The sequence below is a fragment of the Podarcis filfolensis genome (assembly GCF_964270895.1).
Source record: "Podarcis filfolensis genome assembly, chromosome: 13".
In the NCBI taxonomy this organism is placed as follows: domain Eukaryota; kingdom Metazoa; phylum Chordata; class Lepidosauria; order Squamata; family Lacertidae; genus Podarcis; species Podarcis filfolensis.
The window spans coordinates 18,364,459-18,387,051 of NC_139615.1; the positions used below are offsets into that span (position 1 = coordinate 18,364,459).

At 47.8% G+C, this 22,593-nt stretch overlaps 1 protein-coding gene across 3 annotated transcripts; it reads left to right on the plus strand.

The window, feature by feature from the left end:
• Positions 1-697: 697 nt before the first annotated feature.
• CDC42EP5 (CDC42 effector protein 5) lies at positions 698-21,302 on the plus strand. 3 transcript variants are annotated; one of them, XM_083580177.1, is made up of 3 exons: positions 698-1,008; positions 9,067-9,461; positions 15,821-21,302. In XM_083580177.1, the coding sequence occupies exon 3, from the start codon at positions 15,821-15,823 to the stop codon at positions 16,493-16,495; it is 675 nt and encodes a 224-aa protein (XP_083436303.1). In that variant the 5' UTR covers positions 698-1,008; positions 9,067-9,461; the 3' UTR covers positions 16,496-21,302. The 3 variants fall into 3 exon arrangements, with proteins under 3 accessions (XP_083436303.1, XP_083436304.1, XP_083436305.1); XM_083580178.1 differs by having other exon boundaries at positions 768-1,074; XM_083580179.1 differs by lacking the exon at positions 698-1,008 and adding an exon at positions 2,826-2,861.
• The last annotated feature ends 1,291 nt before the right edge of the window (positions 21,303-22,593 follow it).

Consider the following 22,593-nt stretch of genomic DNA (forward strand, 5'->3'; position numbering starts at 1 on the left):
ATCTGGAAGAACCCCCCCCCACTGCGCTCCTATCCCTCATTCCTCCATTTCCTTCCTCCCCTCAATTTTCTCAATTGCTTCACTGTCGCTTCACACATTACAAGACACCCCCCACACACACCACTTGCATCCTGGCCGTAACCGTTTTGCTGTCAACAACCCTCACCGTCGCTCTTGATAAAGTTTGTGAAATGAAGCACAGCGCAGTGAATGAGTGACCCTACACATGCGTGCAAAAGGGCCGCTTGCTCCCAAGCGCTGGGAGGATGCGGCTGGCCGCGCCACACTAAATAACGCCGCAGTAGCCACGCGTCCCTGCGGCGCGCGTGTGTGACACGTGAAGCTGCGCACGTGTGAAGAGGTCGCCAGTATCTGCCTTCTCTCTTCCATTATCTAGGTTCTGTTTCTTTTTCTCCATCTAGTCTCTGCCCCATTCTCCCATTCGTGTGCTGGGCTCCCCTCCCCTTTCCCCTTCTCACGTTGCCCCCAAACCCCCTCTCTTCCTCTGTTCTCCCTCTCTTCTCCTATCAGTTCTCCCAATTCCTCTTTCTCTCCCCCCACTTTTCCCATCTGGAACTGATTATTCTCCCTGGGAAAAGAACTTTCAGGAAATTCCATCCTAGGGTTGGGTTAGCCGCCGGGGTGGGGGCGGGAAGGGAGAGAGGGGAAAAAAAAACCCTTTTCCAGCATTAACTTTCTTCAGTTCTCCCACCCGCCTCCATTCTGAGTTCCGCAGTCTTTTTTTTTCCTCCGGCTACATCGTGTGTGCATCCTTTAAGGAATTCCTTTCCCAAGAGCAGCCTTTATTTTATTTTTTAGTTATTGATCATGCAATCCTCTTCCCGAATTCGTCCTGGTATATCCCTTTAAGAAAGTGGAGCAAGGAAGGGAAAGTGGGCGCGGCGTGAGACCCGCCCGTCCCTTTTAACCTCTGGCTTGCCAGAGCTGTAAAGCGGAGTCGAGTAGCTGAGCCGAGTGGCTGGAACTTTGCTCGAGAGATGGAAAGAGGTACGACGGGTCGCTCCCCCTGAGAGTTCTTGGGCCGGGACTCCTGGGTTCCTTTCTCTAAAGGGCGTGAGTAGACTCGAGAGTCCCGGGGCTCCGTTAGAAAATATAGGGGAAAGGGGCAGGGAACCCCGGATTCTCTGGGAAGGTAGTGTTGCCTAGTGGGTTAGAAGCGGGCATACTCTCTTGAAGAGCAATTGGTTTGGGAGCCAGGACTCCTGGGTTCTCTGGACTACTGGGCTGGAACCACGGTGGCGGTTCCTCGTCTGATCTAGCAGCCGCCGGAGACTCAAGACTCCTGAGTTTGTTGGAAAGGAAGCGTGGACTAGTGGTTGAAGCCACAATGACTGGGAGCCAGGAAAGGGAGTGTACAGTAGTAATGAATTAGAATCTGGTCGTGGGAACGTTTCTAGAGACCAAAGGAGACCTGCGGGCAGCCTGAGTTCTGTGCTCCCTGGGTTTGGCTGGGAGAGGAAGTGTGGATTAGAATTGCCTGTGGATGACTAACTTGTAAGCAAATGGGGTGAGCCAGGGAGAAGAGGCTGTAAACAGAAGTTAATCACACACAAAAAATCCAAAGGCAGAAGATACCTGGTTAGGAAGGAATTGATGTCAGGCAGTGGGAGGCCGGCTAGCGCATTCGCAAAGGGTACTTGCACACCTTCTTTATGTGCATGTTCACACTTGCAGGGGAACATGAGCAAATGTGTCAAGAAGGGTCGTCCTGAAGGATCCAGTCCCTTTTAGGAAGGCTATTGGCTGTTTTGGATTGGGCTGAAAGGTTCATATGTGTGTTTGTGTGCACAGTTCAGGATTGTGTGGGTGACCAGTGATGCACATGGCTGGTTCATGCATAGGACACGTGAGTTTCGCACAGTGATGTGGAGACAGTCAGTTTCCCAAACCTTGGTTTTGTTCTGCGGAAAAATCTCCTAAGTCGATCAGTAACAATTAACAGGTGCCGGTTGCAGTACAGTGGTACCTCAGGTTACATATGCTTCAGGTTACAGACTCCGCTAACCCAGAAATAGTGCTTCAGGTTAAGAACTTTGCTTCAGGATGAGAACAGAAATCGTGCTCCGGCGGTGCGACAGCAGCAGGAAACTCCATTAGCTAAAGTGGTGCTTCAGGTTAAGAACAGTTTCAGGTTAGGAACGGACCTCCGGAACGAATTAAATACTTAACCTGAGGTACCACTGTATAGATATCGGGCAAGCTTGGCAGTTCTAGAGTTTTTGGCTTTGTTCACCAAATACAAGTAAATTAAACATGCTGAATTAAGTGACTCTCTAGAGCATCAGAAAATTTCCTCAGGCACGTTACCTAATTAGGCAAACTAGCCTAATTATCCAATTCGAAATTTCCCAGAAAAATCCACATCGCTGGTTGTGACACAGTGTGCACTTGCGTGTAAAAATTCTTCAGAGTTTTGAGTTGTCATTGGACTGACAGTGCTGTGCAGAGGTGTGGATTTTCCCGTATTCCTGCTGTGTGCATATGTAAAATCATTGATCTGCATTTGGCAAGGCCCATCCACTTTCCCTGGCGAAACCTGCTCAGTTGGGCACAAGCCTATGCCTTTGAGGATCACATGGCGCACAGCATGTTCAAAGCGTGTTCCAGGTCTCCAGGGCGCTTGGCGGGGGAAGGGTGCCGGATCCTCCGCTTGTTATATAAATCTGGATTCCTGTCCCTGCTGATTGAATTGCAGTCATGTGGTTTGTTGTCCCTGCTTGCCTAGTTAATTGATTTTTGTGTGTTTTGTTTTTGGTATTGCGGCTCCTATTGATTTATTTCTCTGTGTCTCTCTTTTAGTGCTGCTGGTGTTAATTCAGCTGTCTTTTTAAAAAAATGAGGTTCGTTTACAATGTTTTGATACATGATCTGCTTTGATTCCTTATTCCTCCTTGATTCTCTGCACACGCTAGACTTTGCTGTTTCCCCAGAGAAATCGGAGATCTGGCTTCTCTTCCCCTTACTAGTTCTCAACCTGTGGGTCCCCAGATGCTGTTGGACTACAACTCCCATCATCCCTGACCACTGGTCATGCGGGCTAGGAATGATGGGAGTTGTAGTCCAACAACATCTGGGGACCCACAGAGAAAGGCTGTGCGGCTTAGAGAGTCCTGCAGAATTGGACCAAAGTTCCATCTAGCCCAGCATCCTGTTTTCAAGGATGCCTCCAGAACCCCTTAAGCAGGTCACAAAGGCAAGAGCTGTTCCCTGTTTGTCTCCAGAGATAGCCTTCCCCTGAACGTGGAGGTTCTATTTAGCCAGCATGGCTAATTCAGCCTTTGGATTCTACTGGGAGGAGTTACACATGCTGTGCTTTAGCCTCGTGAAAGTGCTCCTGTCAGCATGAAATGCTTGTGTCAGAGGAAAGGCTATAGCTCTGCAACAGAGCACCTACTTTGCATGCAGAAGATTCCAGGTTTGTTCCCCTACATCTTCAGGCCAGGCTGGGAACGCCCCCGTGGGAAGCCTTGGAGAGTCCCTGCCAGTCAGTGTAAACAGTTCTGAACTAGGTGGACCCATGATCTGACTCTGTATTAGGCGCTTGTGGAAGGTGAGTGAGCTGTTCTACTCCCCCTTCTTAGCAGATGGGGAAGCTGAGGTCAGGAGGAAACTTGCCTTCGAGGAAACCAGTGTGTCCTTGACCGAACAGGGAGTTGAAACCAGAGCTGAGCCGCCATCTTTTTATAGCATCACCGATGTATGTCCCACTTAACAGAATAGCATGAGCAAATCAAACAGGCCCCTGCCCCAAGGAGCTTGCAGTCTTGCGTTGGACATGCTGTTTGTTGCGCCAGATCTGCTGCGCCCCACTGTGAGTCCAAACACCTCCCTACTCATCCCAGGATCCAGCCAAACCCTTCCACCCCGTCCTCATCGCTAGACCTTCTCCACATGTTAGCATTTGGCGGGTTGCTGGACTTTTGGGTCTGATCCCAGACGGGCTGCTCTTTTAACTCAGCAATTTCCTACAAGGAAGCCCTTTTGGTGTACAAAAGCAGGTGCGTAGGCAAAAAGCTGGGTGCATAGGTGGCAGTTGTTGCAACTGAGCAGAGCTTTCTTCCACAGCTTGTTGGACCAGTCTTGAGGTGGCTCCTGGTTCCCAGTTCCTTATTTGACACTGTAGCCTGAATAAGAACAAGTTGCCAAACCCCTGCACCCCAGAATAAGCTTTGGTCATAACCTCCATGAACAGGAGGTCCCCTCTTAGTTGTATTTACACCCTGTGTAGCTGCCGAACTCTGGAGCAATCTCTAGACACAGGATTTCCCCGCTTCCCTTACATGAAAGCAACTTGGATAAAGTGGTTCTTGTATTTCAGAGTCTAGAACCCATTCAGAGAGTTCAGGAATTACACCTAAATTTCTTCGAGACACACACACACACACACACACACACACACACACACAGACAGACAGCGTAAGAAGATTCTGCTGGATCAAGCCCATCTAGTCTAGCATTCTGCTCTCACACTGGCCAACCAGATGTCTGTGGGAAGGTGGTGAGCCCAGGACCTGACTGGAACAGCCCTTTCTCCATTTGTGATTCCCAGTCAAAACCCAGTTTCCCTGAAACTCTTCGCTGTGGTCCAGGCCTATGGTCTCCCTATTCCCTTTTTTATCCCTTCGTGGATAGAGATCAATCAATGAGTCACATGGCAGTGCATCATTTTGCTGACGCATCAGTGTGCGGGGGGACAGAAAGGAAGCATTTCAGATAACAGCAAATTGAACAGCTAAGACCCTGATAGCAGAAACATCCATGGGCGGAAAATGCCATTGACTTTATGAAATTGGAGCAGGAGCGGTTAGGAGGCAGCGCTCTCTGATGAAGGTCCAAGTTTGCTGAAAGAGCATTCACCCCCCCTTTTGCTTATATTTTCTAAAGGAACAAAAAGTCACGCACACGTTTCCAGTAAACTTAAGGAGAAAACTCTTCATTTGTCTTGTTGATTACTTTTTCCAGTACTCAATAAAAACTCTCCTGTCCCAGTCCCTTGTCCTCTGCTGCTGCCAAAATCTCCCATTATTTGCTAATTGTTATCTTCAGGTCATGTTACTGGCTGCTGTCGCCTCCACCCCTTTAATCGACAATTCTTTATCATTCCCCCAATATTTTGCCTCGCTCAGGCTCGTGGCTGGAAAATGCCTTAATTCGTTGTTGTTTTAATCTAGTCTCATTATTGGAACAATGTTTTCTAGCCTCGTTGGACGGAAGGGAGTTTCAGACTTCTGTGCAGCGGGGTTTTCAGAAGGCCTTGAAGATCTGCCCTTTCCAATTGGCCTTCCAGGAGTGATGTTTTCTTGGTTGGGCTGCGGCCATGTTTTCCTGGCTTTCTTATTCTTGTAAGGAGATGGGCCAAGCTATTTCTGGTTTTAAAACGTCTGCGTTAACTGTTTCTTTTTCTCCTGCTCCTTCTTGGCTTTGTGGCTGTAAGCCACCTTGGATGGGCATTGTCCCAAAAAAAATTGCCTAAAAATAGTTTCAAATAAATGACATTATTTCTAAATCAGGGGTGGGATTGAGAAGTGGGGACCAGAGTGCGGTACGTAGGCCAGATGTGGCCTGATCCTTTATGCCATTGAGCCCCCCTGTTGGCTCCATCCTTCAAATGTAAATACAGTGGTACCTCAGGTTACATACGCTTCAGGTTACAGACTCTGCTAACCCAGAAATAGTACCTTGGGTTAAGAACTTTGCTTCAGGATGAGAACAGAAATCATGCAGCAGCAGCGGGAGGCCCCATTAGCTAAAGTGATGCTTCAGGTTAAGAACAGTTTCAGGTTAAGAACGGACCTCCAGAACGAATTAAGTTCTTAACCCGAGGTACCACTGTAGTCCAATAAGAGAGACTGTGTAGTGAGTGCTGAAGTAGGACCTGAGAGACGAGGGTTCAAACCCTCCACTGGGCCATGAAGCTCGCTGGGAGACCTTGGGTCAATCGCTGCCTCTCAGTCTAATCTACCTCACAGGGTTGCTGTTGGGATTAAATGAGATGGGGGAGAATTTCGTATGCCATCTTGAGCTCCATGGGGGGCGGGGGCGGGAGAAGGTGGGATATTAATGTAATAAATAAGATGACCAGCAGATTTCTCAAATCCTCTGAACACTTTTTTTTTGTTTTTGTTTTTAGCCATGATTTCATTCCTAAAATCTAAATGTTAGGACTGCTAGCAAGACCAACCTTTTTAGCAAATGCTCAGCCTTCTGCCTGCTGTTCTAGCTTGAAGGCAACACACATGGCCCCTTGCACTTGCAGCCTGATCTGGCCGTTGTTCATTCTTCCACCTCAGGAATCTGCCACAATATTCTGGTGGGCTGTGTGTGTGCTCTATCCTGACATACTAGGGCATGGAGAAATGCTAACCTTTTTCTTCAAGCCTTATCTGAATGATGTTGCCATTAGATGAGGAGCAAAGATGTCTGGTGGAAGTGGAAGAGGAGGAGGAGAATAGTGTCCGCTGTCTCCTACGATTGCCCTCCTGTCTCTCTCCCCCATTTTTTTGTCTACTTCACTGTTAAACATAAGCTTTGAACCTGATGCTCATAAATAGAGATAAAAAGTTCTTGACTTTGAGATTTATCGGTATGTGCAACGACCTCCTTCACCCCTTGCGTCCCACATACGGACATAGATCTGCCTGTGGAAAGGTTGTTTTTCTTAAAGCTGACTAATCTTAGCAGGCGATCGCGCCTCCCCCTTTAAACCATTCATCTCCAAACTCCTCTCCTTTCAACCAGCCGTCCTTCTCCCAATCTTCGCTTTTTGTCTGTGCCCCCATGGCTACATCCATCCATCCACACTCTGGGAGGACTGCAGATCTCCCTCCATCTGACTGTCAGTGCATAAACTCTAAAAAGAGGATTCTTGTGGCAGAGAAGTAAGTCTGGGAGCTCTACCTGTTGATCTTCAGCCCAGTCTTCCTTGATCCCAGTTGCATAAAGGGTATAAAGGTAAAGGGTAAAGGGACCCCTGACCATTAGGTCCAGTCACGAACGACTCTGGGGTTGCGGCGCTCATCTCGCTTTATTGGCCGAGGAAGCTGGTGTACAGCTTCCGGGTCATGTGGCCAGCATGACTAAGCCACTTCTGGTGAACCAGAGCAGCGCATGGAAATGCCGTTTACCTTCCCGCCAGAGCGGTACCTATTTATCTACTTGCACTTTGACGTGCTTTCAAACCGCTAGGTTGGCAGGAGCAGGGACTGAGCAACGGGAGCTCACTCCGTCATGGGGATTCAAACCGCCGACCTTCTGAATGGCAAGTCCTAGGCTCTGTGGTTTAACCCACAGCGCCACCCACGTCCCTACCTGATGGTATACCTGATGGCAAAGGGAATGTGTTCTGCACAAAAACAAGTGCACAAAACAAGTGTGCTTCTATATTGTTGCACGCTACAGAAGTTGAAAATAATCCCCTGGCTTTCTTAATAATAGTAATAATAATATCCATTCTTCACCAGCACATCCCACAACGGGTTAATGGTATTTAAAATTCAGAATTAAATGCAGCTGGAAGATTATAGTCACAGCTATTGGGGGGGGATGTCCTGAAAACACACATCTCATGTGTCAAAGGCCAGGGTAAAGAGGTACACTTAAGATCAAGATACCAGGGTTGTCTGGCTCAAAACTTGTTTTCAATGCTGATGGTCCCAGGATTCTGTGGTGATCATCAGCCACAGGTTCGTGACAAAGAGGCAAGTGCCTCTGACCACCCATAATGCCTTGCACCGTAAAGTAACTGCATTCAAAGTTTCTGACCCTCCTCCTGGCAACACCTGGAATTAAAGAGAAGGCCGCAGGGTGCAATTTTATGGTAGGTTTGCCTCCTGTGACACAGAGTCCCTGCAAGAAGAGAGCCTGTGCTTCAGCAAGAGGAGCTGTATTGCAAGCCTTCCCCTTGCTGCTCTACTTTTCTGCTTGCGGGGGGAAGCCTTTTACATGGGACTTAGGAACCAGTAAGATAGAGCAATTCGTCTGTCCATCACATCTCTTAACACTTTCTCTCCTCATATGTATGGTTCTTGCCTATTGTTGTGTGCCAATGAGATGCACCTTAGGTGCCAAGGAAACTCTAATTATGTCAGTATGCTTAGATTTTATGATGAGCATGCTTTGCTTGATTTTGAAGTTAGTGGTTGAGTTTTTGCAAAAATTGCACCATCTACCATCCACGGAGTAGTTAGAATAAATTGGGCATAAGGATACCTTAGGAAAGGGAAAGGTGATAATGTACGGTATATAGCATAGGAAAATGGGAACCATCAGCAAAACCAATCATGAGGGCTAGAAACCTTTAAAAAAAAAGAATGTTAAGGTTTTAAATTCTAATTGCACAGAATCCACAGCCTTGGGTTTATCTTTCTTATCCATACTTAAATGCCCCCCACAGTCATGTGGTACCCCACTCCTCCATTCTTTCCAGTTGCATCACCCTTCCTGGTTGTCTTTTGTGTCCCTAGCACTCCATTATCTTTTCTGTTTGATTTTCTGTGCATAAGTTGTTGCTTCCTTAATATGGGATAGCCCCATGCCCCAATATAGCTTAGGGCATCCTTTGCCCTCTCCATCAGTCTTATTCCATCTCCCCCCCCCCCCATCTTGCTCCCAGTTGTTCCCTTCCACCATCCTCCACTTCAATTTCCCTCTTTCCATACCTCCTCGCTGTTGTTTTTTCAACATGCCACTTTTGTTTTAAAGCCACATGCTTCCTTTCTCCAATTCCCTTCTTTGCAGCCCTCTGCTCTTTCACCAATCCTCCCCAATCCGGCGCTTAGCCTGGTTTCCAAACACGCCAACCAAGTCCGGAAGTTCAGGAATGCAGTGAACTTTATAAGGCAATGGAGAGGCTTTTTGTGTTTTTCAAATTTCCTCTCCCCTCTTCTTGGGACAATATTTTTTTTGGCTCCTGGATCCCAAGCGTTCCCCCCCCCCCCCATTTGGGGCTTGTGTCTTTTCCCCCACCTCTTTCTTTTCTTTGGGGCAAGCGGTGTGTTTGGTTTTGCTTGAGCTTTTGACATCTACGATTTCATCTTTCTAATGCAGGTATAAATAAATAAAATTCCGGGCCACCACCCAAGAAGGGAGGAGTGAAAGCTCATGACGAAGAAGTGGGTGAAAGAGAGAGAGAGAGAAAGAGAGGAGTGTGAGAGGCGGACAAATGAAAGGAGAGAGAAAAGAGGAAATTTTGCTGGGGATTTCTGAGAACTGCGAGCAAACTTCCCGGACCTAGCTAGACAAAAGTGGCGACAGGATCCAACTGCAAATATCCAGGGAAGGATATACGCGTTTTGTGGCTCTGGTTCACTTGGCACTGCCTCTTGGCGGAGGCAGCGGATCGGGGCGACTACAAAAGCAGGAAGAACGACCGGGACAGTCCTGTGAGTCACCCCGTGCTGTGGGGGAAAGGAAAAGGACGTTGGAGTGTTTTCTTTGCAAAGGTGAGTTTCACTAGCGCCTGGGAGAGCTTCTAAGCAATGCTTTGTGCCGGCTGACAGCTCTCAGCCGACTGCTGCGAGTCAGAAGGCGAGAGAGTGCAGCAGGCTGTCTGGACTCCTGAGTTCAGGATTGCGGGGTCAGCAGGGAGTGGCTGCCAGACAGGCCTTGTGGGCTCCCCCACACATCAGGGTGGGATTTAGCGGTTTCGAGCCAGCCAGCAGTGAAGTAGGACTCCTGGGTCCTCTAACCACAGGACTGGGGTTTAGGAGCCAAGGCACAGGAAATCTGGAAGAGGTGGGAAAAAGCTGCAGGGTTCCTGAGTTGTGTTGTGGGACTGGGGAGTGGGCTTGAGTGAGGTGGGCAGGTATGGGTGGTTCTCTCCTCGAAAGGTGGGGTGGGTGGGTGGAGATGGTCTTCAGCCCTTGGGTGCCTCATCCCAGGAGAGAAGGGGGCGGGAAGGGAGAAGCCACCATTTGTGTAGCAAAAGGGGTGTGTGTCTGGCAAGAGGAATGAGTGAGTGGCCATAAATCAAAGAGCGGCTGGGCTGGGAGCAGCGGAGGGTGTTGGCTGGGGCTAAAGTAAATAGGCCCCCTAGCCTGAGCTTCTTGGCATGCTCTCCACAGGCAATCAAAACTCCTGGCTTGCAGCTAAACTTCCCCAATGCCCCCTTTCTTGGTAACCCTCCTAAAGAACCCAGGAGTCCTGGCTTCCCCCCACCCCTGTAAGCCTCCAATCAGTGTAGGGGACCTGATTTGCACCCTGCCCCTCATCATGCTGTAACCCCCCATATCCCACCTCTCATCCAGCAAACCCACACGTTCAAACACCCACATTGGTTTCGCCGCCGCCACAACAACAACCCAATTAAATCCTGTCCCTTTCCAAGAAGAGCCCTGGCTCCCAAGCCCTTCGCTGGCACTTTGTATTCATTTGATCACTGTTCCGTTCCAGGGAACCCAGGTGTCCGGGCTAAATGGCTCTGCCCCATCACATCCCCCCTCCCCCTCCCCTGATTCCTGATCATTTCCTCAACCCCGGCCACATCTGAGCCTTTCAAAGGACTTCATTTCATTTACCAAAGGAAATTCCGTCATCGTACTCCGGGGCTCGTAACCATATCTGTCATCCTCAGAGAAGGGAAACATGGACGGGAAAGGAGGGAATAGATATCTTCTCCCAAGAGGCTGGAGCAATAAGCCTCCTTGGGTTCGTGCCAGGACCATGTCAGACCCCAGCCCTTCTGGATCTCAGCTGTTCCCCGTCTCCCCGTTAAGTTATTGCATGCACAATTGATGCGTTTTAGTGCGTGCTCCCAAGAGTCCACTTTCATTTGGGGGGGGGTATTGTGGCATTATCCCCTGCTTTCCCCTCCCCACACCCCTTGCCCGAAATCAGCCTTGCGTAGAGAAAACTTCCCATCCACAAACTGCCCCCCCGCTTCTTATTAGCTAACTTGTCCACACAGACTATGTTGGTCAACTGGGGCATTCATGAAAAACAAACAAGTTATAACGTTTTTTCCTGCTAGTCGCCTGGAGGCGAGTCTGAATTTAACACAGGTGACCAGGCGAGGAGCTGTTGGCAAACTGGATTCGTGAATGCAATCTCTTTTATGCTTGGGAGAATACGATACTTCTCCCACCACCCCCAAAACAAACCTGACTTCCAATGTAGTTTTCCCAGTACTATTCTGGTTGTTATATGTACGCTGTTAGTGCAAGTGTTGCTTGATAGATCTCTCTTGGACTGCAGTTAATAACATAAGTGACACAGCTCTTTCCCATCCACTGGCTACCTGCATCATTTAGTGATCTTCCGTTCTTCTGTTCTTTTAAAAGCCACCTTTTTAATTCGTCTTCCTGCTCTGCCTGTCCCAGAACTTAGCTGCCTTCATGTAAACACCGGCTTAGAAGGAGGAGAGCATACATTTAACCAGGTTCATGTTGACCAGGCTGGGCTTCCCATCCTACCAACTTTTCTATCTCTCACCCCCCCCCCAAATATATATATATATCCAGTGGAGCATTGCACTGTTGTTGCTGGCTCAGGGTTGGTGTTTATCATTTATGGCCTTCGGGGTGGGAGATATGCCAGTTCAGGCAAAGAGCACTTTGGCAGAAGTTATATGACGGATGCAGCCACTTTGAAGCGGTCCGTCCACCAAAGCTCCCTTGAACTTCAACATTGCTGAAGCTAAGCAGGGCTGGATCTGGTGGGAAAATCCACCTTGCAGCCCTGTCTAGTCTAGGCTGGGTTGTGTCCCATAAAGTCCAGTAACTGTAGTGGTAAGTAAAACATACACAGTGCTTTGCTGACTTAACCTAAGCAGTGAAGCTGGGTCTCTGCCTCAAGGGCTTTACAGTATAGACTTGACAGTGGGGAGAGGTAGCTAAGGGGAATAAGGGATGGACAGAGTCAAGAAGAGATGGCTGTGAGGGCCATGCAACCAGAGCTCAACTTTAGAGCAAGGGGGGGGGAACCATATCAGCTCGGGGGCTGCATTCTCTTCTATGGAGTCTTCCAGTGGTGGGCGTGACCAGGAGAGAAAGTGCGTGGAGCACCAAATGCCAGTTTGCCACATGACCCTCTCTTATTCTCTTTCTAGGCTGGCAAGAAGCATTATCCAGCCAGGCAAAAACACAAAGGGAGGGTGCAAAAGAGGGCCAGTGAGGCGTGTGGCTTGGGGAGAGTCTTGAGGGCCACGTAGAGAGGCCTGGAGGGCCACAATCAGCCTCTGGGCCTGAGCTGCCCCACAGACATATCTCAGTATTTATTTATTTTTTATGGAATTTACTGACCTCCACAAAAACATATGTTGGTTTCCCCCCTGCTGCTTTTCCAGCAGAAAGCTGTGCCCAAAGCAGTTCGGAGCACGTAGGAAAATAAGTGAAAGAAGCAATGCATAATGAAAGAGAAACCATCAGCCTATCTAACCACTCAGTATATAAAAAAAAATAGTTGCGCCAAATATTGGCGTCTGCCTCCACAGTTGAGGGATGCATTTCTGAGGCATGACGGAGAACTAGCATTTTATCTAAATGTTGATGGAACTTAGTGAGCGGGCAAGATTCAGGACCATTAGACTTTGCCTGTTATTGTAGATTTTTAATGCACATTTCGGGGTTTTTTAAAAGTGAAATTTCCCTTGTATGGAAAGGGCCCAGTCCTTCCCTGTTCCAGGTTTTTTTGGTACCTGAAGAGTTAAGAGCTGGCTAGGAGATTGGCAGCCAGCTACCTTCCTGTGTTCTGCTGGAAGGGTGTGGTGTTGAGTGGCTGAGAGGAAGGGATGCTGGCAGCCAGGACTCCTGGGTTCTTTTCTCTCCTTGTCTCCTAATGTGTTTGGGTTTCTCTTTCTCTCCCACCTGTGCTGACTCGACTCTCCCTCCCTGCCCTTTTTTCCACTTCTGTCAGCGCTTTCTGATCTTCGGAGCTTGCCGGCTTCCTTCTAACTTGGCCTCCACCTCCTCCGTGTTGTCCTCCTTCTCCTCCCCTCCCCAGTACTTGCCCAGACTATGTCTCCTACCCCCAGCGCAGCTGCCTTGTTCCCCATTAAAGCATGAATCATCCCCGGCTCTTAGATCATCACACCTTAGATCATCACATGCAATAGGCAGGCAGCACCCAGGAGTCCCACCTTGTATCTCCAAAGCACCATCCATGTCAGGGCCAGCCCAAGACATTTTGACACCTGAGGCGGACCCCAAAATAGCTCCCCCCTCCCTGCCATGGAAGAAGGGGGTTAAGGGACAAGGTGGCGCTGTGGGTTAAACCACAGAGCCTAGGGCTTGCCAATCAGAAGGTCGGTGGTTCGAATCCCCACAATGGGGTGAGCTCCAGTTGCTCGGTCCCAGCTCCTGCCAACCTAGCAGTTTGAAGTGCAAGTAGATAAATAGGTACTGCTCCGGTGGGAAGGTAAACGGCGTTTCCGTGCACTGCTCTGGTTCACCAGAAGTGGCTTAGTCATGCTGGCTACATGACCCAGAAGCTGTACGCCAGCTTCCTTGGCCAATAAAGCGAGATGAGCACTGCAACCCCAGAGTCGTCCACAACTGGACCTAACGGTCAGGGGTCCCTTTACCTTTACCTTACATTGAGAACGGGGGGGGGGGGGGGGAGAGAGAGAGAAGGATCAGTGTCAGGATTTGCTCCCCCAGTGAACACTGCCACTCATGGGTGAGCCAGCCCTTCTTTACAATTTTATTTGATTTTACCAGTATAAAATTATAACAATCCAAATGCTTATCCATATATAGAGATTACTCTGAATCTCAAGACTTCCCCCCACCCCCTTCATGGGTCCTATTGTCAGCATTTACAACTGCATATTATTCGATAATCTACATTTTATATCAATCCATATTATCCATAATATTTGTTACATTGCAAGCGAGATTAAAATTCTGCTAATGTTTTCCTCTGCTTGCAATGGTCTCTTAAATAGATTATAAATTTCCCCCATTCCTTTTTAAAGATTTTGTCCTCTTGGTTCCTGAGCTTTACAGTCAGCTTTGCCATTTCTGCTTAGTCCCTCAGCTTAGCTTGCCATTCCTCCCTAGTAGAGACCCTTCCTTCTTTTCATCTCTGGGCTAGTAGCACATGGGTGAGCCAGCCTTGATCCATGTGTCTGGCACAGTACAGAGTACAAAAAAAGGTAGGTCTTTCCTCTGAGGCACTTAAAAGTTGGACAAGAGGGAGACTGAGGTTGGGGTAAACAGGGAGAGAATGTGTTCCTTAAAGCAACCCACTCTGGGGTCCCCAGGCTGTACTGATTTCTCCCATGCTTAAATCTGTGGTGTCCGATGATCCCATTATCTTCAGCTGTGATCCTAACTAAACCCCACTAGGCTTTCACTTCTCGACCTCTTGGTTAAGATCAAGTGTAGTAGCCAAAGATTTCCAGTCCCTGTCTTTTCCATTTTAGCAGTCCCCACCAGGGCCGGATTTAGCTTTGATGAGGCCCTAAGCTCCTGAAGGTAATGGGGCCCTTTATATGTCCAGCTGTCCTTTGTCAACAACAAATTGTCACAGTTTTTTGTGTTGAATATATGCTATATGGTAATTTATGTACCTAATAGGTATCTAAAGCCATTGCCATGCATGTTGCCATGCAACCAGTCCATGCAGAATGTAGGCACCCTATATATAGAAATGAGCAAACCAGTGATATTTCAGGGAGCAGGCTAGCAAGCGGGGCCCGTCACTTACATCTTAGGAGCCTACACAACACAAAACACTGTTGCTGTTATGTAGGTTTTATTTTATTTGTTTTTTATCTTATATTTTGGAAATGTACATCCAGGTTTCTTTTTCCTTTAATTTTTTGGGGGGCTCCCACTTGGGGCCCTAAGCTATACCTCGTTTAGCTTATACATAAATCCAGCACTAGTCCCCACCCTTTTTCTCCATGCTCCACACCCCCAACCTTCTCCTTCTCTTAAGGAACCCAGGAGTCCTGAGTCCCAGCTCCCATGGCAACCTAGGCGTTCCTTGTTCTAGGAACGGGTTGAACAAGTTGCTGTCCTCTGGACTGCAAGAGTGGGAGCTCAGCACCCTACGCTGGGGCAGGAACAGTTCCTGCCGTCACTCATCCCAGGCTCTGCTTCTGAAATCTCAGCCAGGAACTGGGGAAGGAGCCTCTGGTCCCTACCCTTAGTGCCAGTGGAGTGAAGTGGATTGATCAAGGACACAGACCTGGGTTTAAACCTCTACTTGGTCATAGCCTCAGAATAAGTAGCAAATTCTCTGTGTAGCCTACCTTGCAGGTTGTTGTGCAAATAAACTGGGGTAGCCCTCCATTGAGCTCCTTGGAATGTGGGGCAGGATACGAATCTGACAGAGATGAGGCAGCCGCCAAGACAACTGCGAATTCTATATACAGTGGTACCTCGGGTTACATACACTTCAGGTTACATACGCTTCAGGTTACATACGCTTCAGGTTACAGACTCCGCTAACCCAGAAATAGTACCTCGGGTTAAGAACTTTGCTTCAGGATGAGAACAGAAATCTTGCTCTGGTGGCATGGCAGCAGCGGGAGGCCCCATTAGCTAAAGTGGTGCTTCAGGTTAAGAACAGTTTCAGGTTAAGAACGGACCTCCGGAACGAAATAAGTACTTAACCTGAGGTACCACTGTAGTTTTTAAAATAATGATTATGGGGGGAGGGAATGAAAAGGGGGTTTCAACGTGTGTCTCCACAAAGCCCTGTATGGTAGGCTATTGTTTCCATTTTGTGGCTGGGGACCAAGATGGGCGAGTGAGTTGCCTAAGGTCAAGTGAGGACTAGGCTGGCTCTGTTGGGAAGCTTCCAACCCTTTCTCCTTCTCACACATTTCTCTTTCTCTCCTCTCCCCCACCCGCAGATGCCCATCCTCAAGCAGTCCCCTGTCTCCCACTCCAAGAAGCGGCCGCGTTTGGACCGGGCCATGATCAGCGCCCCCTTGGGCGATTTCCGGCACACAATGCACATCGGCCGTGGGGGAGATGCTTTTGGCGACACGTCTTTCCTCAGCAACCACGGGGGCTCCAAGGCCAATGGGCTGCCTCCCGATGTGTCCCCTGGGGCCTTCTCTAGCCCTGGAGATGCCCGCTTTGAACTGTTGTCTCCCCCCGGGAGCGGGAACGGCATAGTTCAGAGCCCGGCGACGTCGACCCCGGATGGCAGCTTCGTGGCCCTGCAGACCCCGGAGAAGGCAGAGCAGCAGAAGCCCTCTAACGGAAGGGACTGGGACCTGCCCCAGAAGTTCCCCTTGGAGAGCCCCACATTGGAACATGCCGAATCCCTCCTCTCTTTCCAGTTGGACTTGGGGCCTTCCATCTTGGACGATGTGCTGGGAGTGATGGACAAAGACTGGGACAGCATCAGAGGGCAGGAACAGGAACCGCTGAGGGTCGAAAGCTCCAGCCCAAAGGGGCACCTCCATCGCGGTGGTGAAGAAGACGAGGAGGAGCAGGAGGAGGAGGAAGAAGAGGAGGAGGAGGACGAAGGGCAGGGCTACAGTTTTGAGGATGAACAGGATGAAGAGATTGGACTATAGGAAAGAAGAAGAGCAGTATTGGTTTTGATCGCTTTGGTTTCTCTAGCTGCCCCTCACCCCAGCACTCCTCCTGCCCTCTTTGTGGAGGAATTTCTCAGCCCCTCTGATGTGAGTTGGTCTATGGGCCAAATGTTGTCTGCAGATGACTGCTGGTTGACCCAACCCAAAGAGCCATTGATCTCAAATCTCTCATGGTTGCGTTCAAGAGGAAAATGGACGGGGGCAGGCTGCCTGCACCTCCAGTGTGATTCTTGCCATCTCCCTTCTCTTGTGAGAGAAAAGGACTGTGCAACTGAGAAACACACACACTGACCAATTATTGTACTCTCCCTAGGCATGGGATGATACAGATATTTTGATGCACTAAAAAATGCATCTTGGTTATAAGGCGTCTCAGAATCCAAGGTTGTGCGCCACTGATACCATCTTTGTCTCACCTTCCACTTCTCTGTTGTTTTAGGCAACCATCCATCAGGCTACCTTGCCAAGGACGATTCCATCTCCTGCGCTTGTACTGTTGGTTTCAGTCTCAAAACCTGAAACTGTTTTTTGAGAGAGCTGGAAGGACAGGCAGGTTGGAAATAAATTGGCATGTTTATGGAAGGATGGAGGGAATGAGGATGCACAGATATTCTGATGTACCTGTCCAGCTATTTAGCCAATAATTATATTGTTCTATTACCCCACTAGCATATTTAGCAGTGTGAAGATATCCCTGTTTATTTGCTGTCCACCATTTTCTTTTCATCTCATCCACTCCTTGATCCTGGTGCTCTTCTGTCTGTCCAGATACCCATTCACTGGCTACTTCTTTCTCTTCATTCAGTACATGAGTGTATCTGTATATCCAGCAGCAGCAGGACTGACAACACTGCAAGGCCTCCCTGCTATTGGGGAGAGTGAAGAGGCTGCTTCAGGCAGCAGGTGCTGAGGGACAGAAGCTGCAGGCCTTGGCTATTCCTCCTGAGCCAGCACACATCCCCCCTGTGTTGCCATGTGACCTGCCCTGAGCGCCTTTATCTGGCTTGTTCCCTTGGGGTGGTGAAGGATCCCATCATCAGCACTGAAGTAGAAATAAACTGCAAGTCAAGTTGGCTTCTGTACGGGGAATGGAGTGGAGCCGCCATCTTTGCCTCAGCAAAGGAAGACAATGTAGGGCAAAGCTTCCCAAACTTGGGTTCTCCAGCTGTTTTTTGGACTACAACTCCCATCATCCCTAGCTAGCAGGACCAGTGTTCAGGGATGATGGGAACTGTAGTCCAAAAAACAAGCTGGAGACCCAAGTTTGGGAAATTCTGATGTAGGGGAAGGAAGACAATGGAAGCTTTGGGAGAGGAAATTGAGGGGAATGGGTTTGCTGTTTAAGGTGAAAGAAAGCAGAGGAGCTTTCTCACCTCCCTTCTCAAAGGGCCAGTCAAGAGATTATGGGATGGATGAAGGAAAGAGGAATGACTTGGGCGTAATGTGAACTGATGGTTGAGCAAAAGTGTATACAATTTACAGTTCTTGGAATTGTTGAGCAATTCACTTAGTCACTGATGGTGGCTGTAACAATTGCCTGCAGGCAACTAAGCAGAAATGAGTTTCTGATTGTAAGAAAGGTGTGGATTCCCAACCCCCACCCCACCCCATTCCTCAGTCGACTAAAGTCCCAAAATGACTAACAAAGATACATGTGGGAAAGTGTGTTTACATTCTCTGTGTATATCTGTGTGCACGCACACACACATATTGTCTCATTAGTAGCTTTTTGTAAACTTATTTGCCAATGGCCAAACTGGGAAATGCACAACTGAAGAAATAGCACACAATCTTTTATTTTTTCCCAGTTGTTGCCTTTTAAAGCTATAATGGGGTCAGGGTTGCATCAAGAGATCACCTCTCCGTCAAACATGAACTGGACAGCCTTCTAAATTAGGTGCTTTAAAAGCTGGATACAATTTAGTGGGCTAGAGAGGATAATAACTGGAGGGGAATCTACTGGCTGATACTGACAGACCTTTTTGAAAAAAAATTAAAACCCCGCAACAAATCAAAAGGCCAGATCCCCAACCATCCCCTGATCATCTGTCCTTTCATCCCTCTGTTAAAAATAACATTCTTATAGATGTTCTTGCCTTCCTAAACTCTCCTGCATGGATATTGTTGGCAGAAATCTGTTTTAATTCGTGTCTTGTGTCTTGTCTCCTGAGCACAATATCAGCTGGTCTGTGGTGAGAAGTTAAGCTACCCCTTCACCAAATCACCAGTTGTCTCTCTTGTTCTATCTTTCCCAAGTCTTCCTCTGGTGCGACCTTTTCTTTTGTAAGCTTGCTAATCCATCACCAAACTCCTGTTACAGTGAGATAAATAACGCAGCAAGACAGCTTTAAGAGCGGGGAAACAATTGCTTTTTTATTTCCCTAGGTGCTTGCGGGTGTTTGTTTCTTACTTACGCTCTGTGTAACTTTCGCCAGATTCGTTAATCACAGTTGAAAAGGTGTAACTGGATTGTACAGTGCCCTTCCATGCAGATTTCTTAACGTGCTGGGACAAAATCTGTAGTTTGCATTGCCTCAATGGGATTTTGCTGCTTATTAATCTTCCCACATAATGGGGACAAGGCTCCACTGTGTCAGTAAGAAAACTGGATGGTGGTGGCTTGTACGTTCTGTCAACTCCGGGGCTAATAGCTCGTATCTGTGGATGGCCCCCACTTTGGGTGGCATTTTTTCCTACCCAGATCTCTGTGCTCTTGTTAGTGAAACGGTGTTTTTGAAATAAGTAGGAATTGATGGGCTGTTTTTTAATATCACCAACACGAACTGCACTTGTTATGGCATTTTCTTGCCATGCGCGGTGATAAGATTTGCTTTTTAATGTATACAGTAGACCTACAACTTATTCCGGGGATCGTGCATAAACCGAAAATCACACATAGTCAAAACACATTGGGTGCAATAGCAGGTGGAATTGCCAAAGTTTCCCCCACCAATGCCTCCCTTTTAACATCTTTCCCCACCAAGTGCATAAAAGAAAGGGGGGGGGAGCAAGTTAAATGTGCATAAGTTGCAGGTCTAGTGTACTGCATCTCCCAGCAAGGAGCTACTTTAAAAGGGGAAGGGATGATTGTGAGGCTGGGGCTCATTGCCAGATAACTGGTGTGTAACGTGGGCTTTTGGTGGATGGTGAGGGGGAACCTAGAGCTATCCAAGTCTCTCCTTCTGGGAAAGGAGGGGAGGTTTTAATATGTTAAGGAGCTCAAAGGAATTCAGTTGAGTTTCCCAGAAACTGAGTAGAGTCGAGTCAGTAGGGAGGGAAGCTCCGATCCCATAGCATGTCTAGACAGAGAAGTGCAATTTCTGGCCCTCCCCATGTTTGGACTCTGGCATCATGGCCAATGGCCAGAGAAAATGGGAGTTGTAGTTCAGTAACATCTGGAGGGCCGCCAGTTCCCATTCAGTCTAGAATGCTCAGTCTCTGCTGGAGTTGTTTTGGGGTGAGGAGGTAGAGGACCCATAATCAGACCCTCAAGCCCCACCTCCTGCTTCTCTCGAAAATCTTAGCCATATAATGCCCCACAGTAGCCTTATAAAACCTATGAGGTCTATCACAGAAAGCAGAGGGTAGAATCCCCACGGCCCTCTACAATGAGCTATGACTGCTTGGGCTTGTTGGGTGCGATCTGCAGCCGCCATTTATGGGGATTACTCAAACACACTGGTCTTCAGTGAATATGCACTGGGACCCAATAGAGCAGTGGATTGCTGGAGGTGGAGGAAGAGAAGGCAAGTAGAAAGATGGGTGGGGTGAAAAAGAAGGGGGAGAGAGGCGGAAAGTATATCTACGCTACCATCTAATAAATTTATTCCAAAGCTTGTTTCACTTTAATAGCTTCCCCACTCCCCTAATCCTGGCAACTGTAATAAAGTGTTGATTGATTGCTGTTTTGTGTGGGTGGGGGAAAATAACCTCTGTAGGACTTCTCTACCCAATGCCATGTACACTACAACTCCCAGGGGCTCCCTGGGGAAAAGGAATTACTGTTAAACCACCCTATCTGCAATGTGGATTTGCTCCAGAGAGAGGAGAGGGGTCGTGCACATCCTGAAAATTGCGCAGGACAAAGTGAAAGCTGGGACCAGAGTTGAAGAAGGTTGTGGTTGTAGGAGACTGAGGAGCCTTTTACTGGAGAGCTGGAATTCCTGTGGATTCCTTCTCTGAAGGGAGTGGGCAGTTCATTGGTTTTAAAATATATTTCCTGTTTTATGCCTTAACTTATTGCGTAACCTCAAGTTGTTGTCCTCTCTCACTGTGGACTCTCTTTTTTTAAAAAAGGGAAATGTGAAAAATGATTTCCTGCAGTGACCGTGTGTCTCTGATTATATATATATATATATATATATATATATATATATATATATATATATATATATATGAAGTCATTCCAAGCATGCATGAACAAGGTCCAGCCACAGACTGCAAGAGAGATGAGGGCTGGACTCTGATCTCTGTTCCCTTTGGGAGGGCAAAAGCTTTCGTTGTTATCCTCATTTATTAAACCCCCCCCCCCCGATCTAAGCCTGAACCCTAGGTCATAGATGTCGCTGCCTTTTCGCAATCCCTTTGATCAAGGCAGCAAGAGGGTTCTATATGTACATTTATTATTTTATAATAGCTCATTTTATGGATTCCTGTGTAAGAAAATGTCTATGTAGCATCTCCCCCTTCTCGAAATCATGTTAATTTTGATCCTACGTAGCAGAATATTTGTACAGCGACCAAAGTGTTTGATATCTCTTGTAATTAAAAGCAAACTAGTTTCGGATATTTTTCTCAGTCCTTCCCTCGATCCCTTTTCACGATCACAGTTCCCTACAGCACTGATTGTTGGTTGGTCAATGTGGGTTGGGTCCAGCACAGCAAGTTGATTCACTAAATTTTATTACCTTATTATATATATTTTTGTAAACTCCTTCGAGATTCTCTTACAACCAAGTGGCATATAAATTTTGTTAAACAAATAGATAGCATTTCCATGGGGACTGCACCAACTGCTGTTCGTCGGCGCAATCCAATGTGGGTTGCCTACCAATGGGTGTATCCAGACAATTACAGCTGATCCAGTTAATTACTGTGCTTCCATTTTAGTTATCTATGTATATACGCCCTTAGCTGCAGCATTTAGCCATTGCAAAAATTAATTAGATCTCATTGTTCAAATGAGATCTAACCCTTTCACTGAAAGAATATATGGCTCTGCCTTAGGCTGACCCAGATTGGTGTTCCATCTAGTCCAAATCTCTCTACCCTAAGTGGCACCTGTGCTCCAAGGCCTCAGGAGGAGAGGGGTCTTTCTCTAGCCTGTTACACCCCCCCAAAAAAAACTCCTTTTTAAACTGGTGACATCAAGGAGTGAACCTGGAACCCTATGGGGATGTAGAGCTTGAGCTCTGGCAGTGAGTTAATGTTGTTGCTCCCATCTTTGCCAGCCATTTACTTCCTGAGGTCTAGCATGGCACACAGGGTATTTTGCCCCACTTTACCTCTTGTCTTGCCTGCATTTGCAAGGCAAGGTGATGTGGCGAGGACTGGGAAGTGAGAAGACTTTGGAGTCCTCGAATGCTTCTACAACGATCTTCAGTTATGCAGCCTTATCTAAATCGGAGCGCTATCTGAACATGCATGGCAGGAAGGTTTGTTTTGTTTTGTTTTAATGCATTGCACTCAGGGGCAACGTGCCTCTTAATTAACATTTCCTCCTGTTTCATCTTGGCGCTGCCATCCTGCGGCATCTTGGAAGTGTTCTTTAGGAAGAATTAAGCAGAACTGGTGGCAGAGAGAGAGAGCGCTGTAATAAAAAAAAGAAAAAGAACTTATTCAGAAAAATATAGCAAAAAAGCCAGTTCTTCAGTTCTATCTCTTGGTCACATGTTGGTGTGACCAAGGAAGCAAGCACAATGTAGGGCTAGGCATATAGGAAAAGACAGTTCTCAATAGTGTTTGTTTCGGTTCTATTGTAGGAAGTAGAAGTGCTGAAACTCAGAGAGAGAGAGAGAGAGAGAGAGAGAGAGAGAGAGAGAGCGCATGGCACAAATCTATGGGGCTGAAGGCAGTTG